Below are 22,220 nucleotides of genomic sequence, written 5' to 3'. Positions count from 1 at the left end.
CCGTCACTAATCTGTTCACATATGCAATGTTTAATAGGTGTACATTTTTCTGCAGAGTATTGCATACTTGCATGCAGCATAGAGTCTGTGTGGAGCAATGTTACATCTACATATGAAATATACTGGCACCGTACAGCACTACATAGATTAAATACATGTCCTAGCTTCAAGTATCCATCAGTTTAATACAGAAAGCGCATTATATCTTTTAGTTGCTGGCAAGTAAGTTAAACATTGTTACACTTTTTTTTTTTTTTTTTGCACATTCTGCAGAAAATTGTATTGTATATTTTCATAGATGACCTGCAGTAAACCCAGTTTTATTGCTGTGTCAGAAGTCCGTGATCTAAATGGATGCTTCCACAGATCCAAGTCAGCACAGCAATGACTAGCATTTTCAGAATGTGGCACGTTCATCCAATATACCTGACCAAATAGATCATTAAATATGATTGACAAGTGGATACACAGTACCTCTCATATCATAGGTATTGCAGGCTCTCTGAAAACAGCAGTGAAACCCCAGATGGGGGTCAAGAAGGAATTTTTCTAATCTAAGGCAAATTGGACTATGTATTTTTACCTTCCACTAGATCAACTCTCAATAGGAATACTGCACTTGGGAGACTAAAAAAATAGTTCGCCTGATATATAAAATGTTGCTTGTATTGCTTGGTCTACTGCATAACCAACGTACATGGAATCCGAATTAAAATAGTCCCAGCATCTGCAATACTGTTCGGAGGGAACGCAGATCTTCACTTCTAAAAACATTAGGGTTGCAAAAAGGGATTAAATGCAAGGCACTATTAACAATGGATCTGATTTAGAGTCACCATTCAATGCAAAATCTCTAAGAACACACACACACACACACACACACACACACACACACACATACATACATAGCAAAGGGGCCCTTGAGCCCTTCAACACACTGGTGCGATTGCTAACTACATGTTTCTATAGCTACATCCCTACAAATACCATGCCACAAAAAATATGACAAAGACGCTCCTAGTGAACAATAAATGTGCCTTATCTATGTGAAGAAAAACTGAAAAATATTAATAAAATGTGTCATTATATACATTGTATGTGTAAATTTATATCTTTATGCTTGTAACTACATTAAAGATAATACAGGTTGAATGACACAAAGTGAATTGCCAGTGATGTTTAACAGGATAGTGAGTTGTGCGATGCTGAGCCAAAATGTTTCTGACTACAGTATTATGAAATCTGGGTAGAAGTTGCAGGCCATGCCTACTACCAGTAGGCCAAAACCACTTTCCTCACCACTGTGCAAGTGCCAAAAAATTCTGCAAATATGTGGCTTTTTGGGGCATAAAATCAGACATAAACGAATTAATAAATGCCATTCCTGGCCTTTATTTCCTTTACCCATGTTCACACTGACAACACTCGTCATTGTGCTAGGTTTCTTTTCTTTTGTGCTAAAAATAATTTATCATAGTATTTTTTTTTTTGCCATAAAAAAAATACCTACGATGGGCCTGATAAATGCCAAAAAATCACTCTGGGACATTGGAATAGGTTTTAAAAGCTGAAACGGCTCTATTAATATTGAAGCCATGATGCTAATGTGAACAGAGCCTTATATTCCGATGACTAGAGTAATTTTTAGCTACCTACCGTGTAAATCTAACTCAGATCCATTGTTTCAAATACAACATAAAAATTCCACATACACAAAGCTGTAGAAAAGTTCTGCATTACTGACCCACTAAAGCAACCCTAGTTTTACTGCCTTTCATACGCTGTTTCGACAAGTGGATGCACATGAAACAAACAGCCCATAGCATGGCTGTAAGCGGAGACATGTATGTAGCGTACAGTATTTACTTTTCTGCTCTAACCACCAGAGCGACCTAGTAATAATGTACATGCAGTTCTGAGAATCCACCCCCTTGAGTTAATAAAACATTAAACTTGTCTCTGCATATACAAAATGCACAAAGTACGGAAGATAATTTATCAATGCCGAGCAAAAATTTCTATATACACTATACATGTAAAATCCCTCATTCATAGAAACTACTTCAACCATAAAAGTAATATGTTAACCGGGTCATGAAATTAATTAATAATATTATAAATTTGAAGTTAGTGCATTTAACAAATTTGGAATTGTTGGCTGGTTTAATGGTTAAAAGCAATGAATCAAGTATCTTTAAAATAAAATCAAAACACAAAAAAACAAATAATTCAAGATCATATATAGATTAATAAAAACCTGTAAGAAATGATGATATCCATTTCATCTCCAGTAAGCACACATACTCTGCGAATGTATGTAGTTTTTGTATGTGATCCAAAGTGCCTCTTGTCAAGTTACTCCTGAATTAATATTTCTATAATAATGTGCAAAACAATAATACATAACAAAATTCTTCACTTCTTTAAGAGAACCAAATAGTAAACAATTAAAGTGCCCATACTTTTATCACATCTATAACCCTTCTGCAGTCTACATTTATCACTGGACCCCTCAGGGTTACTTGTTCTGCAAGGTCATATTGTTTGTTCAGCAATTCTGTTACAACTGAGATACTTTCCTTGGGAAAGGCCTTGGGCGCGGCAATGGATCAGTCCTTTTGCCATTCTCCAAACTTGTTGGACGTGCTGGGCCAGGTTTGGGTGGTAAAGCTGGAGGGTCAATTGGGGCAGGTATGGAAAGACACTGAGGTACGGGAACGGGACGCCTTAAAGTCCGTTCATACACACTGTAGGGAGGTGGTGTTTTATTCTCCTTTCGTGTTGGTTCTTCTGATATAGTATAATTTGATCCAGATCCTGTTTGCTCAAAAATTTGACTCTCAAAACCAGACATTTCTGAAATGCTGCAACGACTTAAGGAAGAAATGCCACTGCTGCAGCTTCCAGACAGCACTGGGGAATTAGACATGATGCTAGATGGATGGCAGTCCACGGGGGATGGAGTAAATGAGTGCATTGAGCCCTGAAAGACAATGAAAAAAGCTTTTATATCTGCCTTTGTCAATAAAACCCTAAAGGAGTTAACATACCTGTCATCTAACACAGCACTAAACAGTGTCCCTTTTTTAATACCTTGTGATATATCTGTCAGAACTACTTTATAAGCCGCAAAAGAAAGTAGGAGCAGTGAACGGAGCCTTGTTGCTATACAGATGTAACATGAGATGCCTTGAGAATGACACTGTCTTTGGAGGTGTCTTATATATCAATGTACATAGGAGGATCCCTATGTATGACACTGTATATGGAGAAGTATTGTATGTGACTTTGTACATACTAGGAGTACAATACATGACACTGTATAAAGCGGAGTCTTGTGTATGATAGGGGATTACTATATAGGACACTGAATATGGAGGAGTCTTGTATATGACACTGTACATAGGGGGCATTACACTTATTAGAGCAGTGCATAAAGTAATCACCAGGTCCTTGTACATGTTTGCTCCATCCAGTAGTGAGGCATATGTTTAAGCAAACAATATTCCGTTTACAATGTCTGCCTACAGTATTATCAGCTCCCATGGCTTTTCTAATAACTTACACAACATATCAGGCTGCCACATTCATTCTGGTTATTATTTTGTACCTAGCACAGTATACAACAGCACAGAAGCTGTGTTTATGTAGTGACCCTTGCAATTCTGTTTTCATAACAGACAAAAATAGGTAACCAGCTTTATTAATTTATCTGTGAACAAAGCAAGTATTATTATTTTTCCATCAGACAAGAGAATAAAACTGCATCAAGCTTCATTGGGAATGTTATAGAAAAGAGAGCAAGAAGTAAATGATGGTGCAAGTTTGCCCTCTGCTGGTCGCTTGTGGTTCATGTGCTACATGCTAACAGCTGGCTATATGTATACTGGAAAATGCAGAGAACACTTTACCTTCATTGGGGATCTTCCCATTATAGAAGGAGACACTGCAGCAATGTTTCTAGCTGGAGAAGCTGAAATGAATCAGAGCAAACAATGTAACAGATTCCACACTACAGAAAACACCAATAAGCTCATTATTGCAATTCTATTAGATTTGCTGAATTACTGATGCAGTGGATTTACCACCCAAATACTGCACAGCGTTCTGTAAAATTGTCAAATGTGAAACTGGAAAATGAAAGACTTCTCAGTATTAAAACAGATTTATTACAATGTTATGCCCAAAGTAAAGGTTTTGCCCCATGAGTACCATGTGGACAAGTGTCTAACTTTTGAGGTTCACACCACTGGAAGGCCTGATTGTGCAAAAGAATGGGGGTCTTATGTCGCCTGTATGTATTGGTGATCAATGTCCACAGGACATCTATTCCCATAATTGGTGTGGTTTCTGGGGTGGATCCCCTGCATGTGGTCACTAGTCTCATATCTTCTGGATAGGGAAAAAAAGTGGTGTTCATGAAATAAGCCCTTAAGCCCTTTAAATATTTCACAATGGGCCATTTGACCGGGCACATTTTTGGATTTTTTTTTTATATACGGTGTACTGAGGGCCATAATATTTTTTTTCCCTGAGTTATTCAAATAATTTTTGTGTCTTTATTTGGTGATAAATATTGCTTTTATTTTTATATATTTTATATCATATGGTATACTTTTATTTTTCCATGTTTTTTCTTTATTTTAATATCCAAGCAAACGGTAAAAAAAAAAAAAAAAAAAAGAGGAGAAATGTGTGTGTTCACATTTTTCAGGTCTTTTTATAGCACAATTTTTACATAGAACACACTTACTTTTCTGTTGCATGGGTGGAGCTAAAATAATAACATGAATATGGTAGTGGCTTTTTTCTGTCTTTTGTTATTATTATATTATTATTATTATTATATTTATTTATTTTTACACATTGTGCATTTAAACATTCTCTCCCCCCCCCCCCTCCCCAATTCCTACAGCAACTGGCGCCAGTTACAGGTGGAATGGGATGCAGCCTCCCTACAGTTACTGCAGACCTGATCTGGCTCCTCTAGGACCCAGCAGCTCATACAGCCCCTGGCCCCCAGCAGTTTGCATGTGTACACAGAGAAGGCAGGGATGGTAATGCCAGTGGGACAAACTATCCCTCTCTTCCCTATGGGAGATCTGGCTGTATTAACACTTGGTTTCCCACTTTCACAGCTGCTTAACTCAAAGACATCAGATTTGAAATATAGCGGTTGAATGTTGACACATCTTAATGAGGGTTTGGTTTTTAGATGGAGAGTTTAATTTTTTTTATTGGTACAATATCAAAGTATATATGAAATTTTGATCACTTTCATTGCTGTTGTGGAGGAAGGTAAGAAAATGTATAAAAACAACAGGTCGTACATTGTGGTATTAACTGTATGGAATAACAAACTATATTGTAATATTTAGAATTTTTACACAGATAATAATACCAATTACATTTTTATACTATTTATCTAATTTAGATGTAAATCAACTTTTATTGAAATGTTATATGAAACAACAAACAAAACAACGAAACTAATGCAAAATGCAGAGCACAGGAAAAGGTGCGAACAACGTCACTAACAAGACGTACAGATCCAAAAACGGACATAGCAAGGCAAGAACAAGGATGAGAAAGGTGAGAGAAGGGGAGAGATGGAATGGAGGGGGAGAGGGGGAGGGGGGGGGGGGGTCAAAACCACGAGGGCAGTGGGCCATTTGTCTACTTTAATTTGCTATTTACATTTCCTTTTTTTATTATTATTAATAATTATTAATATTTCTGTAATGCAGTATATTGTACACTTTACCAAATACCTATGACATCCTGTCTCTGGTTGGATCTTATAGACATCCGTATTTGACAGTCAAGTGGCTGTCATGGTAACCGGCAATCGTGCTGCAGAAAGAAGCCCCCTTTCTAGAAATGTACATGCATGTGAAGATCAGTATTTATCACGGCATATAAAGTCTTAAATTGCCAAAATCTGATTTATCCTCAACTTAGACAGTGACAGCAGGGGGCCAGTTATGTAACACAGCCAGTATCTGGCACCAGTGTAGCAGGTACGGCTTCTCTGCCTGCTACCTTGCAGCACCATACTATTACAGTGCTCAGCATTAGTTATATGCTCAGCATGACATAATGGTAGACTACTGAGAGGGGAGGAGATAAAAGCAAGCATGTTCCAATGACAAGTCCACTGGGCTATTTTACTAAACTGCACCAAAAACAACTTCTTATAGCAGAAGAAACTACAGCAGGCCCAAAGGTATAAGAGTGCTTCTCCTGCTTCACCAGTACTTGAAGGCTGCTCTGTATCCATCTTTATTTATAGTAGCTGTCAATCACAACTTCTCTGCAAGTAGGGATACTGGAATGCATAAAATTGATACAGAATGTATATTGGAAGCAGAAAAACTTCCCATTATTAAGAGAAAAAAAATCACTTGCTGAAACCCATCCTACCTCTTGAAATGTGTTACAAATTTACATATAATTAAACCTTTTAACCAAATGGCAATAAAACTAGTATGCATGAAGTTAGCTTAAATTTCATCAACATAAATCTGAGCAGAGGCTTCTTCTGGAGAGCAGACCTACCGGCTTGTGTGGGTCTAGGTGGGACAGGAGGAGTTATGAGCCTTCCACTTTCTGACATGTTTTTGGCTTCTTTCCCACTATCCAGGCTCCAGCTACTTGGGGTTGTGTTCACTGCTGTAAAATTGGAGCAGAAATGTCAGAAACAACCTTGAATTTCACTATGAATTTTTAAAGTCAGGCCTGAATGTTTTATTGTCTATTGTGCAGACGACAGCAACCTTTCACAATTCATGGTAAAGCACAAAAATGTAGATTTAAATGAGCTAGGATGAAAAGACTGAAGACAACACTTGTGTAGTGTCATGCAATGAGTTTTTTGCATGAAAAATAAAAATATTCTTTAACTGTAGTGTTTACCGCTCACGATTTTAAAGGTAATCTGTCATCGCACCTTAATAAAGCCACCTACCAAACAGAGTCACCCGAATGTACAGTAGAGAGTAACACCTTAACACTTAACTAACTCTACCAAGACTTTCTTCTAGGCAGCCTTAGTTTCACTATTAGGGTATTCCTTACCACAATGGCTTATAAAGTACCTGTTGCACTTGATGTGCAAAGTGATTACCACAAAATATGACAGAATACACTTCCAAATGGCTCTGGATAAGTTGCAGGCTGGGTGGAGAAGTGGCAATTTGGATTTAATCCCTTCCCGCCACAGTAAGTTTTTGATTTTAATTGTCACTGCCTGCTTTCCAAAAACTTGCATGTATTCACAGAGCTGTATGAGGGCTTAATTTTTGCAGTATGAATTGTACTTTTGCAATGGTCCAATTTAACATTTCTTATGATGTTCTAGGAAGCTGGAAAAATATCGGAATGGGGTAGAATTAGAGAAAAACTGAGCTTACAAGTCTTTCTTAGGGGCTTTGTTTTTAAGGTGTTCACTGTGCAGTCAAAATGACATGTCATCTGTATTCTGTGGATAAGTATGGTTACCAAATTTATACAGTTGTTTTTTTTTTGTTTTTTTTACATTTTAATCCCTTAAAAAATCCAACACTTTGTCAAAAAAATTTTTTACAGTTGCCATATTCTGACATAACAAGTCTTAGGCTAAAGGCCCCATCTGTTAAAAATTCAGCAGAGAGATAAAAAAAAGATTTTTCTTGTAGTTTACCTGGAGAGCAACTATCACAACAAGGTACTACATTGCCCTTCTCAACAAACTGAAGCAGCAACTTAAATGTCAAAGCAAACTTTCAAAAGGAATCCTGTTTCTTCAAGACAGTGCTACTCTAAGGGCTAGTTCACACGGGGGCAAGGAGGCGGATTCTGACAGCAGATTTCGCCTCAAATTCTGCCTCCATACAATGGAAGCGAGCTGCCCTTTCTTCAGGCGGATTCCGTGATGTCGGCCCATTCATTTGAGCAGACTCCGGAGGGGGAATCTGCGACCGCGACGGTCATAGCAGGCGGGTTTTGACCTGAGAGTGACGAAGCTCCCCACAATAAAAAGAAAAGAGGCACCGAGCCGACCAATGTGTAGTAATGAGTAAGAGGGCAAGGTCAGCTGACAAAATTAGGCCGCTCACCTGACAGGGTTGTAAAGGATACAACAACCCTGATAGTATAAAATGCAAATGATGGAAGCAGGTTTAGGCAGCAGCTGGTCACACGCCAGATGACGTCAGGAGATACCAGTTAAAGACCATCCTCCACTGATATAGAGAAAGAAGACCGCGCTCACCCAGGGACCAACACAATCTTTATTAGCACAACGCGTTTCGAGCTGAAGAGCTCTTTATCAAGTGCACAGAATTACCACTCCTGTGCGATGCTATTTCCTGTGCCATGACTTTAAATGGGTTATCGATCATGCCTGTGACTATGCAGGAACCTACAAACAGGAGTGGTAATTCTGTGCACTTGATAAAGAGCTCTTCAGCTCGAAACGCGTTGTGCTAATAAAGATTGTGTTGGTCCCTGGGTGAGCGCGGTCTTCTTTCTCTATATCAATGGAGGATGGTCTTTAACTGGAAGCTCCCCACGTCACTCTTGGTGCCAAAATCCGCCTCCCCATGTGAACGAGCCCTAAGTCACTCAGCCTACTATCCAGATTTTTCCCCTTTGAACTACTACTGTCTTCAGGAAACACGTCAGGGGAAGAATGTTTCAAGCATTAAGAAGGCCATAAGCTGGCACAACAAAACAATTTTTTGTGGATGGGTTAAAAAATGTGTAGAGCTCTGAGGACAATATGTAAAGTAAATTTATTTTTCAATATCTTGTCTTGTTGTTTTCTATACAAAGTCAAAGACTTATCAGTATCCCCTCGTATGCACAGCACATTGAGCACCTCTTCCCCAGATCAATTGTAAGGTGACAAGGTCCTTTTGCAGTGCACATAAAATATTATCTTTCATTGGTTGCAGTCCTGATTAGAGTCCTGATTAGTTAGAGTCCTGCTAATTCTCTTACTCTGATGTGGATTATGAAACAATGCAGACATTGAAGAGGAAGCCATAACCATGTTAGGCACCTGACTCTAGATGAAATAGAATGGGACTAATCTGGTCGGGTAGAGGAATGATTACATTATGCACAGCATTATTATCTAAAGCAGACAGCGAGATGAGAGAAACAGATGAAGTGCAGATACATAGATGTTGTCCAGACCTATTAAGCAATATACAGGCATTGGAATCTATCTCGTCTTAGTACAAGTAATAGAGATTGGGGTACTGGACTGGGATTAGAAAACGTGAAGAGCAAAATGTATCAACAGAGTAAAATGCCTCAAATAAAGCCAAATCTACTGTATATATAAGTTTAACAACAGAGTCTAATAGTAATTCCTTAGCCAATGAAAGATATTAAAAATAAAAAACACAAAAAAGACTTTCAAATAGTTTAGTGAACACTAGATAATATGCTAAGATTATAAGACTTAGCCACCCTTTACATCCAGGTATATAGATATGGTCAATATCTGAACACTTGTCTTCTTTCCCATTACAGTAGGTAGGGGAGGATAAAGCAATATACTCAGAAATGTTTCAGTTTTTTTGAATATAACACTTTTTAGGGCTTTTACAGTTTATGCACTAAACAAATATGTATATACCATGGCCACTTAATAATATATATATTTCATGGTAACATTCATAACAGGGCAGAATACTACAATAAGGCAATTAATAAATTTGATCATTGGGTGGAAACCCAGATACATCAAAGTGTCTAATTAAGCCTGATTTACCTCTAGGAATATCAATGCCTGTGCCAAATACACTGACTGCTCTTTATCTTATGTCACTTTCTTTATTCAGAACGTGAATTACAAGCCTTAATGATTAGCAATTAAGATAATTTTGTACTAAAATAATGGCCTCCATCTATCTTATTCAAAAGGCTCGCAGCGGCAATTTGTAATTATGTACAGGCAGGAAGGAGCCCAATGTGCCAATATTAAGAGGAAAGTGTACACTTCTGCTACACGTGGTGGAGAGCAAATTCAGGGTCGCTGAATCACACCAAAAAGCCTCACTGGCAAGCGGACAATTACTAATCACTAATATGGGGCCAAAGCAGAATAAGCCGCACAATACCAATCAGAAACAAAGTCAGCCTGTGGTATATAGGCCACTTACCTTTTCAATGGTTGTTAGTACACAAACAAGTAATTAAAATCCGTATATAGTATATTGCGAATGCATATCCATTTTAGAGTTGTGTAAATACATATAAGACATTGACAGAGATGTCTGATACATTAGAACAGAGGTGGTTAAACAAGTGCTTATGGTGGCTTCTCAGACATCACATCATATTTATCCAAGGCTGGAACCAACTCTGTACCTAAGAGCTTGTGCTCTTTGCTGTATCAAACTTTGATTTTCGCAATGTCATTGGCATGGATGAAAAACACATTTAATAAAGTTATATATGCTAGAGGAATATATCTTATTAACATGTATTCCCTTATCCACACTATAAGGAATAAGCGATTAATCGTGGTGTTCAACCACTATGAACCCCAACAATCACGACACAATCCCATGTGTTGCATATGCATGACCACCACTATTTGAGATGCACTTAAATTATCATTTGGAAAGTCTTTTAGAAGTGTATAGAATAGTGGTCATGCACATGGGGCTCTCAGACCCCATTGTTACACCTTTGGATAGGGAATAAGTGTTATTTGTAGGATAATCTCAAAAAAGCTGGGGACTTCCAGGTATTAGAAAACAATCTTTAGGCTCAAGACTTTTGAATCAAAAGTCACAAAAGGTTGCAAAATTTTCAAACTGCTTAGGAGGGGAGGGGCTGGGTCTCCTCACAGTTGCTACACATATGCACTCAGCTTTTCCAGCCTGTACACTGAAGGCACTGAGAGGATTCTGCAGCTTCTACAACAGGGCAGGCAACCTTCGGCACTCCAACTGTTTTTAAAACTACAACTCCAGACATGCATACTTGCTTTGCTGTTCTTGGAACTCCTATGGAAGTGAATGGAGCAAGTTGGGAGTTGTAGTTTCACAGCAGCTGGAGAATCCTTGCTGATCCTTGTTCTACAATGTATGGAGAGTTTATTATGCATCTATAAACTTGTGACTAGCTGTTTGTGTTGTTGCTGATGGGATGATAGTCATAGACCACTTTCCTGATTGCACTCAGATTTGTCATTTTCTGGGTCAGAGATATGTTTAGCAGCATCATATCCTGGACATTCAGTCCAATGTCCCTAGACACTGTTATGTTCATTTGGGCTTTTCTCAGCTATTCATTTGCTATATTACCTGGCAGAATTACATGAAAAGAAACCAATAGTGATGGCAATGGATGGGAGCAGACTGCTCCTTATTGTACATAGCCCCTTCCTCAGGGAGCAAAGTAAAATGCGCTGCATCAATAACAGGGCTATTAGCAGCAAAAAACTGACTTCATGTATGAAGGTTTATTCAGCCAGATAATTCAACTTTTGATGAAAATTACAATACACTTTACAGTAGTGTTTCCGAACAGCAACAGTTCATTTTTTTCTACTATTTTTGGAGATATATGGAGGCTAACACATGCAACAGGGGCAACCAATATTTACCCCCAAAACCTTTAATAAAAGAAGATGACAGGACCAAAAGATTTAGTTTACACATCTGTTCAACTTCTTGCATCTAAAGCGAATTTTATTATCGAAATCATATCTCAAATGATCTCACCAATCTTAATAACAACCTAATGGTAACAGTTAGCAAATTGCGTTTTTATATTCACAAGATGAATTTCGTGCATCCAACTTCCTAAAGCAGATGATTCTAGATGGAACAATGATATAAATATCAACTGAAGAATGAGTTGGGTGATTCTGGTAATGCTTTTAGGGGAGGATAAGTTACCTTTATCTGGAGCGGAGAGGTTTGGGTCACTCCGAGGCAAAGTATTTTCTCCAATGTGATTAAAAAGTGCTCTCTAAAAATATTAAAACAGACAAATAAAGGTTAGCATATAGTATAGATGACAAATCAGTGACATGTCTTGGGTTTTGTTCAGTTAAACATTAGTCACAACTACATTTTTATTTTCAAAAGTACAGCTACGTTATTCCTGCGCATTCCATGAACAGCGTGTATTCTGTGATGGGGCATTACATTGCTATTAAACCATATGTTACACAATCAAATACACAAGCACTGCAAGAAAATGTTAAGAAACAGACAGTACATTAATATTACTTTTTATATTTAAAGAAAATCTTTGGTACAAAAAAATATGCATAGTGGCTGAATCTAGTTTTTATTTGCCCACTGTCAAAGACTTGTGCATTTATTGTTACAGTATGGTTTCGGGATTGTAACAGCTAAAACACCAGAAAATATAAAAATATATGTCATACATCCTTTTCCCGCAGTTATACTAGAAGTAAACATACAATGTGAATACTTTAGGAGCTAGGAGTTGGAAATGAAGCCTCACAAGCCTAACACAAAAATTTAGAAAATTTTTGTTCTTATTAGTGTAAATATCCTGTTTTCTGTAGGAGAATTCTTAGCAGTAGCCACCTCACTGATGATCATAGCTATCATGTATTTGCACATAAGACACACAATCCACCAGTCTCAATAGGTGGTTTCACAGCTTACCTAGCCCCCTCTCTACACAATGACCTCTGCTTTGGTTTTAGGGCATACCTTGATGTGCTTGTAAAATGAGGCTGGGGGCGGGTGATTTCAAAGACATATCTCAGGCATTCTTCATATGACACTTTTACTATTTCCAGAGAGATCACAGGTTGAAAATATAGCCAGGTTTGGAACACTTATATAAATATCCTTATTTCGACTATGTTTTCAACCAGTCATATTTCTGTAAGTAATAGAGAGAATCTGCAACCTTAGAGTCAGAAAATCAAAGCTTGTTAGAAATTGATTTAAGCAATAGTTCATTTCCCAGCAACACTTTCCCCTAAAGTATATTTTATAGTCTTATTTTAGAATCTGAGACATGTATTGATAAGATTTCACTGTAGCTCTAATTTTAACTCATTTCTAATAAATATAAATTCTAAATATTCACAAAAAAGTTTTATTTTGACTGCAAGGGAGAAAAAAACTAAATAAATTGAAATTTCTTAGCACGGGGTTACCAGGCAACTACCCAGCAAACAATTAAAATAAGAAGGTACTGAGAAAAACATAGCTTGCTGATTTCCTACAAAAGATTAGCTACTTAGTAAGAAGAGCACATCGCCGCACCTCAGCAGTACTGACCTTTTCATCAAAGCAAATAGCAGCATTCTTTTAACCATTAAGTAAGCCAAGAGTAGGTATATTAAACATAATACACATATATATTGTATATTCCAGCTTACCAATAACTGTGCAACAGATAATAACTATATATTCTGAAACCCGATTTTATTTGACTTTATATTTAACAAAAAAACATAGTCAAGCTGGCTGACAAGCTAGCTACCTGTGGTGGTTCTGCGGAGATTGGAAATATGGCACTGCATGGTCTCTCTCTTGGGGATAGGCAGGAATTTTCTCTGGAATGCTTGTGTTTGTCAGATAACAGAGGGGAAGCTAAAACAGAAGATACAATAATGAGTACAATCTTTCAGAAAATGGGATATATAATTGGCTATAGAATAGAAGTAGCTTTGTAAACAAATATTATATAGTGTGTATTAAAAAAAAAAGGCAAAAATTGTCCTTAGGTTTTCAAAGTGAAAATTCTAAAAATGATTGACTATTTCAGAATTCTATCTATTTCTTGGAAGGCCTATCATGATTTTCACCTAGCGTTCCTTGTGACTTGAATGGCAAGAAGTATGCATGTTGTACGTCTGAATAATTAGACTAATAGAAACTTTACGAGTTTACAAAAGTTGGATGACATCCATTGTAGGAGTAGTAATGCAGAAATCAATAGTTGTTAAAGGGATTGTCTGGGATTACAGTCATTTAAATGGAACTGAGCTGTAACATGGCCGTGTCACCAGTGGACCTTATGGCAAATGCCTGAGAGGAGGAAGAGAGAAAGAGAGAGAAGAAAGAGAGAAGAAAGAGAGAGAGAGAGAGAGAGAGAGAGAGAGAGAGAGAGAGAGAGAGAGAGAGAGAGAGAGACTCTTATATTCTGTAGTTTTCCCCTCTACATGCTATATCTGGAGTATGCAGTACCTTCTGAGCTGGTGGGTGAAGACTAGCTATACCTTGCACACAAAAAGTGCAAGAGAATCTGCTACAGAATGGTCTCTCTTTCAATCCGAAAAAGCTCAATGACCATGTAGAACATGTATAGAGATTTACTGGTCTATACTAATGTGAGTTGGTGGAGGTTGTGAAAGGTCCTCTTTAAATGGTACTTGGAAATGGTCAGTATATGACTATCATTTGTAGCATACATTCTTATATACACGATACCTCTAGCACTTGAGGGGGCAGAACTTGTCACATTAGGAGAGGCGGAATGTGTGGAACTCAAACTTGAGGTAGAAGGACTTGGCTGAAAGACAAAAAAAATCAGTACATAACTAAAATAAAGATTCATCTTTATAGTTATATATAAGCTACTCTCTCTCTCTCCCCTTCTATCTGCTACTGCTTTATAGCCATGACCAAGATTTAATGAATTGTAGGTTCACGGTAAAAAGGAAACATATTACATTTAGCATAAAATACAATACAACTGCTGTTAGATACTTGATGTAGGAAGAAATATCTGCAGTAGTATTAATATTATAGATGTAGATGTAAAGTGGAAAATGGGGTTGCTATCCTTAGGCACTTTTTGTAAAGTTTCCCCTTTAGCACCATATTTCTTTTGTTACAACTTTATTTCAGACTATAGAAGTAGCTGACCCTGGTCTATTTGTTGCAGTGTTTCACATCATATTATGACAAGTAATTTTGTTTGATATGCAGCAATATTTTACACTCAGTGGCCAAAAGTCACGGGAAAGCGTGTCCGAGTGCCGGATGTGTCGAATATGACGCTCAAACAGTGTAACACGATGAGGCCTATGGCGCTAGTGTCGTCAGGATATCTGAGCAGTCTGATGTAGGCAGGTGTCTCGAGAACATGGCAGCATATCGCGAGTTAAATAGCTTTGAATATGGGATGATAATCGGTGCAAGAGAGATGGGGCATAACATTTTGGAGATTACCTGGGAATTTGAGTTTCCAAGGTCAACAGTGTCTCGGATGGACCTGCAGTATCACAGAGACAATATTGGCAGCTGTGTAAACCAGTGCACAGGTCGACCACGAGCGTTCGATGAATGGACATCACCTCTGCAGAGTCATACGGAGCTCTTGACGGTCTACTGTAGGTCAAATCGCCGCCAATTTGAATATCGAGCACCAGGATCACATTTCCACCAGGACTGTATGTTGAGAACTGCACCGCACAGGCTTCAACAGTCGACACGCGACCCGAGTCCTTTTGCTGACTCCACAACACAGAGCTTGAAGACTGGCATGGGCCCCCGACCATCGTCATTGGACCATGGAACAGTGGTGGCATGTGGCATTGTCTGATGAATCAAGGTTCCAGTTGTACAGAGCCGATGGGTGTGTGAGAGTGTGGCGTATGCCCCATGAAGCCATGCATCCTGCATGCCAACAGGGACGTGTCCAGGAGGGAGGTGGCTCCGTCATGGTCTGGGCCGTGTTTACGTGGTCACAATTGGGCCCCGTTGTCCGGGTGCAGGGATCAATGACCGGTACTCGATACATGCAACTTATAGCAGACCATCTGCATCCCTTTCTGATGTTGGAGTTCCCTGATGGGGATGCTGTGTAACCAACAGGACAATGCAACATATCATCGCTCAGTGGCACGGGACTGGATTGGTGACATAACACTAACCTCATGACCCTCGATTGGCCTGCCCGCTCGCCTGACCTCAACTCCATAGAGCATTTATGAGGATGCTGTGGATACCAGTGTCTACTCCATGGACCAAGCGCCAACTACACAGAACCAATTGTGGGCTGCAGTGCAAACTGTGTGGATCAATATCCCTCCAGAAATCTTCTAACACCTTGTGGAGTCCATGCCTTGTCGTCTTGTTATCAGGGCGCGCGGAGGGGCGACCCACTATTAACAGCGCATCCGGTACCTTCCCATGACTTTTGGCCACACAGTGTACATTGCATAAAGTTATAGTTGAAATTTGCATTTGCAAACGGTCCTAAAATAATTCTTAACAACAGACCCTAATGTAATGTACATTATATTATGCAGTTTGGACCCTTATAAATCTGAAAAATATGTTAGTCATAGCAATCATTTTTGCTAACTAATGTATTTAAAACATAAATACCATCTCTTGAAGAAGCTCATTGCCTATACAAACCAGATTTTGAGTTTCATCATATATCATCTATACTGGCCATCAACTGACCACTATTAGGTAATTTCCTCAAATAGGTTTCACTGTATAACATACTGTAGTGCCACAATTTTAAATTACTAATGTCAGGAGAGACATACAATATGATCATAAAACAGGTGAATACATCATCTTTAAACAGAAGGAAGTCTTTTCTGCTGAGATACTTTCTATATCACAAACTGGCGTCTTGATAGAAATGACATTACATGTTGTGGTTCTGAACAATGTAACGCACTGTTAGCTATATCAGGAAGAGGAAGTAACTGGTCTGCATCCTGATTTCATTTCCTACCTGCATGTGAAAGACTTCATCAGAACTTTCTGATTGCCCTGTCAAATTACTAACTTCAGCCGAAGCTTGAGAGGAGAGGGAGGATGAAGAGTATCTGTTCACTGCTGGGTAACTCAAAGGGCTGTAGAGCAAACAAGACAAAAGAGAAAACATAAGGAACACGCATGCATAATATTCTCACATCATTAAGTGCACCTAACAGAAAGATCATATGGCCACATGGCATATTAGTATCGAATTGTAATATGGATATCACAATATGGTATGGCCCAAGCAATCAGACAAGCAGGACTTCCACATTATATACAGGGAGAGCATCCTTGACACATACTTAACAGGAACAACCACTGGTTAGTTTTTGTGATAATAAAATGGTCTGTCTAGACAACAGGTTCCCTTTGAGGCTTTGAAATACTTAATGCTTATTGTTTATGTGTTTTATGAATTTGCAACAATGTAAATAACATTCCAGCTATATAAGAACTATATAACATTACTGACAGAATATGAGATCTCCTGCATGCTTATTTGCTAAAGCAGCAGTCAACAACCTTTATTGCACCAGGGATCAATTTTAGTGCAGACAATTTTTCCATGGCCCAGCAGGGGGTGGTGCAGGTTGGAGGCAGGATTTGGGTTGCACTGCCACACCACATGTAATAATGCCCCCCTCCATGGGTAATACCCTCTTCCCATAAGTAATGTTATTACCTGTGTGGGTGCACTATTACTGCAATAGTGCTCTAATTAGCATCCCCCCCCCAGGTAAAACTTACCTCCCCCAAATAAGCAGTGCTGTTAATTATAGGGGCACTATTACAGTAATAGCACCTAATAGTGCCCTGCACAGGTAATAGCCCCCCACATAAGTAATGTAGTTATCTGTGGGAGGGGGGGACTATTACTGCAAGAGTGAGATAAGAGTGCTTCCTCATAGGTAGTAGTACCCATCCCCACATATCATTCCATATTTTCTTTCTCTATATAGTTATATTGTACTTAAAGAGTGATGGCATGGGCAGGGCCTCCTCTTGCACACAGCCTGTGTGCATCTTCTACTTTCTTCCTGGAACCTTGACACCCCCCCCCCCCATCCCAATTGTATTGTACCACCAAAAAGAAAATAGAAGATGTTCACAGACTATGTGCAAGAGAAGGTCTCACCCACCCCATCAAAGCTCTGTAAATACAATAAGTGTACATTTCAGAGTACCGGGGGAAGTCACCTGAAAGAATCTGCGGCTCAGTACCAGTTGATCCACAGCCTGGTGTTTGGGGACCTCTGTGCTAGAGTATTCATTCTAATGTTCAACTACAGAAAGTGAACACACATTATGAACGGACGACTGAGATAGCTCAGTACTTCGTACTGTTCACTTTATACGTATATTATAATCATAATATACTAACCAATATTAGTTACAATATGTTATATACCTACAGTACCGACAGTTTGCCTAAGAAACCAAACCTCATGTCTCACAAGTTACATGGATTCCTCAGGGACTATAATCAGACAGTATTGGAGGAGTAATAAGGCTGTTCCTATATATGGTGAAAATGTAAGACCATGGAAAAGATAATTGTGTAGCAGTATTATAGATATAATGCAGGATTAGCAGTTGTGTTATAAAGCCTCAGAACCCAGCTAAGAACACTGTGTTATATTGAGCTTTATATATGGCATGGATTTAACCTTCATCTATTGTCTTTCTATACTGGCACATAAACAATTCAGTTCTGCACCACTTTCATCTGTGCAAGATTTATTTCACGGTACATAGAAATGTTTTCCCATCTTCGTAAACCTTCTGATATGATCTCCGTTGCCATTGTTAAAGTACACAGTCTATACTAATGTTATCTTGCATCCAGGCTGAAAGTTACCGTCTGCATGATTTTCTTTTAGATCATATATCTACTTTAACTCACTCAATGTTTTAAGAGCTAGCTTAGTACTAATTCTAAGCATATTCTTTATATTAGGATAGTTCTAGTATAGGAGAAGCACACAAGTGGGATTTGACACAAGGTGAATCTTGTGTATCATCTTGTACAAGTGTCCTGCATACATGGCAGTTAGACAAGACAGGATACAGCTAAACTATGTGAACAAATCAAAAACTTCTAAGTTTTACAATCAATTAAAAAACTTCCCTACCATGGTCATTGTATTATTCTATCCGCTGCTTTCTTTCAAAACTACCACCCATTCACACCCTTGCATTTTATCCACATCAATCCCTCTCTTCTTCTCACATATGTTCAGCTCTTATTCTTTGCTTACATTTCAAAATCTCTTTAACCCCATCTTACCCCACTGTGTAACATATAATGCATATAATATAATTGTAGAGCTACTAACTGCAGAGGACTTCTCTCTCAACCCTGTTATTGGCACTAATCTTATTAGTAATCAGTCTTCTTCTCCAGTTTGTTTTTCATGTGTACCGTGGAGAAAATCAAACACATCTGAAGGCTTTTTTTTCTCTTTTCGTTAAAGGGGTTTTCTGGACATTTTTTTTTTCTTTTAAAATGTCTGTTAGTGTTATTAATGGGTTAAAAATACACCCATATACTTTTAGCAGTGTTTTGAGTGATATCTGAATGTCTGTGGGAGCTCCTGGTATGTTCTGCCTTTGTTTACTTGGTGTACCTTCCACACCACCTCCATGTCACTGCTCCCCCAGTCCTCTCTCACTCTGTTACATCCTCCTCCCTGTCTCCCTAGCTAAGCTACACTAACCTATCCCACCCACTGCTAGCCTTCCTCAAGTAACTAACTAAGCTCGCCCCCCCCCGATTTGGGAGCCGGCTCCTCCTTTCCTCTTCACTGTGCACACGCTGGAGACACTATGTACAGACTAGAAGTACCTGTGAGGCCTGCAAAGTAGAGAAGGAGTGCAATCTCTACTGCATATGTCTTGCAGTCATCTCCAGACTGTGCTGGTGCTTCAAGAGAGAAGGAGAGGAGGAGCCATTCTTGGAAACAGGAACACACGTAAATATTCATGGGGTTGGGGGGAGAGTACTGGTGGCGTTCCGTTTCAGAAGCGATGAAACAGAATGTCTTCGGATTATCAGAAAGTGTCCCTGTTGCGGTCACACGAACAGGAATTCTTTATTTTCAGGCAGTAGGTTACTAGCAGCAAGATGCTGATACAGGGCATCGGCATTCTGACGCAGCTTTCCCTTGCAGATCAGACATACGTGAATGGTCTAATCAGCAGGGAGTCTTGAGTTGTGGAATTCGTGGAAAGAACAAGCACTGCTGTGATCTCTGCCTCCCACTGAAACCAATGGAAGGCAGAATCTAGGCGGAAACTCCTGCGTTCGGGAGTAAAATCCGCCCTCAAATTTGTGGCAAATGCATCTGTGTGAACCCTTACTGTAACTCTGAAACATTCTTGTCTTGACTACTGCAACTCTCTAACACTCTGACTTCCATGTCTACACCTGAATGCCAAACAATTTCAAATATACCTGTAAGCTCTTGTGAACAGGGATTTCATGCCTAACGTTTGATATGTCAGTTGTTTTGTTACACTGTGATGGCTGATACTGCCTTCACTTGTAATACTCACTGATTTTGTAAGAATGCTGAAATATGTTGCTGTCCTATAAATCATACTATTATCATTATTGTTATTAGCTTGTCAGGTGTGACATCTGAGAAATGCAACATTGAGCATGAATCCTTATTGTATATAGTTCATTTGATGTCTCACTCATGGGCTAGGATACAGATGCAATAATACAGCATTGGTAACATTACCTTCTTCTTGGTACCACACGAGCAGCATCTGGACCCATAATAGCCGGTGCTGAGTTTCTAGGTATACGAGGACTTCCATTTGGAAAATTAACAGGACTTGGTGGCACACAAGCTGAGAAATCCTGATAGTCCAATGAAAAAGGTTAGAAAACTATCAAATACTTAACCAAATTATGACCCTATCAATAAATAAAAATCATAATTTAACAGTAGGTAGAGGATAAAGAATAGTCGAAATACTATAACAGCTTTTCAAGCAAACGCTAAAATATTCCCTGTAGTCACACATATATTGAGTGTAGTAACATCTTGTTTGACTCCTCATGAGAGGTGCGAGAGGTAATTAATACGATTAACCAAAAGATGTCACTGTTGCTTAAAGTCTCACCGATAAAGCCATTTGAGACTTGAAATCTTTCCAAGGTTCTATGGATATTATGGATAATACTATACCTGGATTCCCAGACTTGATTTAAGTACGAAAAACTGGTCCACCATCTTCTTGTGCAATGGTCTCATATCTTGAGGCACAAATTTCTCATGAACAGCCAAACCAAATTCTAATATCTGGGCCTGAAAAATATAAGAATAAGCAATTAACATGTACAGTGAACGGTGAAGTCTATGGCGCTTGCTATGGCTAAGTGAAAACTAGACCAGAAACTAGCATGACTAGTGCAATGTTAATCCTCCATAGAGGATAATGGAAACATTCTTGACAGCAGCTACCTTGTAGGATGCTAAAAGCAGAGTAGTAAGCATTCTGTAATGTCAAATAAGGAAATGTATGAATAGGTGTCTTAGGGCAAAAAAGGAAAACTGAATCTAATTTCTGGAAAAATAAGCAGAAAAGTGGAAAGTTGTTGTTAATATCTACAGCGATGGTTGGAGTATTGATAAAAGTTAACATTACAGTTAAAATCATTGAAAATATATTTCTTTCTTATATATCAGATCCAGGCATTTTAGGAAAGTCGATTCCTTTAAATATGTAAATATCTATTTTTAGTTTAAATATATTTTTATTCTCTTTGTGCCAGTGTTTGTATAGATAATAATTATTGTACTTTATTTTAGGGAAATCAGAGGGCAACCCTAAACAGTAGCTTATTGTATACCTGTAATATACAGTGTATATACATAAAGTATATAGGTTATGTAAGTTTAGAACTACAGAAGACAGGACATCCCATAAACTCAGATCTGCCCACCTTGACCCTTATAATGTGCAGGGACATTGTATTTACTCTCTTTTGCACAGTACCTGTTCCAGCATTAGTTCTCTCAGACGTGAGATCTTATCTCCATCCTCAGGGTGGTTGAATATATACTCTTTCACAAAGAATGCCTATGCAAAAAATAGAACATGGCGAATTTTGGTTAAAGTTGCAAATTGTAGGATTCAATATATTTTTAAAGACTAACAGAGACACAATAATTTGTAAATTTGTACTGTCATCTAGATCAAGTATCTCACATCAAAATCTGTCACGCTGATGTCGTTACAGGTGAAACTCCATTTATATATTAAAGGGAATGTGTAATTTTAAAGGTCACCTAGCAAGTCTAGCACACACCAGAATAGCTTCTACCACTCGTCCTTGTGCGCTACAGTCTGTGTTGCCTCTTGAAATGAACAGAATTACATTTTTCTCTCCCCCCGATCTTCAATGGCTGCTCCCCTCTGCCAGTCCCTCCACTGGCTACCTATAGCCCAGCAAATTGAGTTCAAACTACTAACGCTAAC

At 38.6% G+C, this 22,220-nt stretch overlaps 1 protein-coding gene across 2 annotated transcripts in view; it reads right to left on the bottom strand.

The window, feature by feature from the left end:
- Nucleotides 1-1,503: 1,503 nt before the first annotated feature.
- Nucleotides 1,504-22,220, bottom strand: part of DOCK4 (dedicator of cytokinesis 4) — a 259,057-nt gene continuing 238,340 nt past the window's right edge. For both annotated transcript variants that reach the window (XM_075274203.1, XM_075274204.1), the window contains 10 exons: nt 21,738-21,821; nt 20,927-21,046; nt 20,474-20,595; nt 16,699-16,819; nt 14,430-14,511; nt 13,480-13,589; nt 11,904-11,976; nt 6,559-6,672; nt 3,912-3,973; nt 1,504-2,983 (listed from right to left, as the gene is read on the bottom strand). In XM_075274203.1, the coding sequence (XP_075130304.1) occupies nt 2,561-2,983; nt 3,912-3,973; nt 6,559-6,672; nt 11,904-11,976; nt 13,480-13,589; nt 14,430-14,511; nt 16,699-16,819; nt 20,474-20,595; nt 20,927-21,046; nt 21,738-21,821 (1,311 nt within the window). In that variant the 3' untranslated portion in view covers nt 1,504-2,560. The remainder of the gene's footprint in view (nt 2,984-3,911; nt 3,974-6,558; nt 6,673-11,903; nt 11,977-13,479; nt 13,590-14,429; nt 14,512-16,698; nt 16,820-20,473; nt 20,596-20,926; nt 21,047-21,737; nt 21,822-22,220) is intronic.

Source organism: Leptodactylus fuscus, chromosome 5 (genome assembly GCF_031893055.1).
Source record: "Leptodactylus fuscus isolate aLepFus1 chromosome 5, aLepFus1.hap2, whole genome shotgun sequence".
In the NCBI taxonomy this organism is placed as follows: domain Eukaryota; kingdom Metazoa; phylum Chordata; class Amphibia; order Anura; family Leptodactylidae; genus Leptodactylus; species Leptodactylus fuscus.
This window is presented reverse-complemented; position numbering and strand designations above follow the sequence as displayed.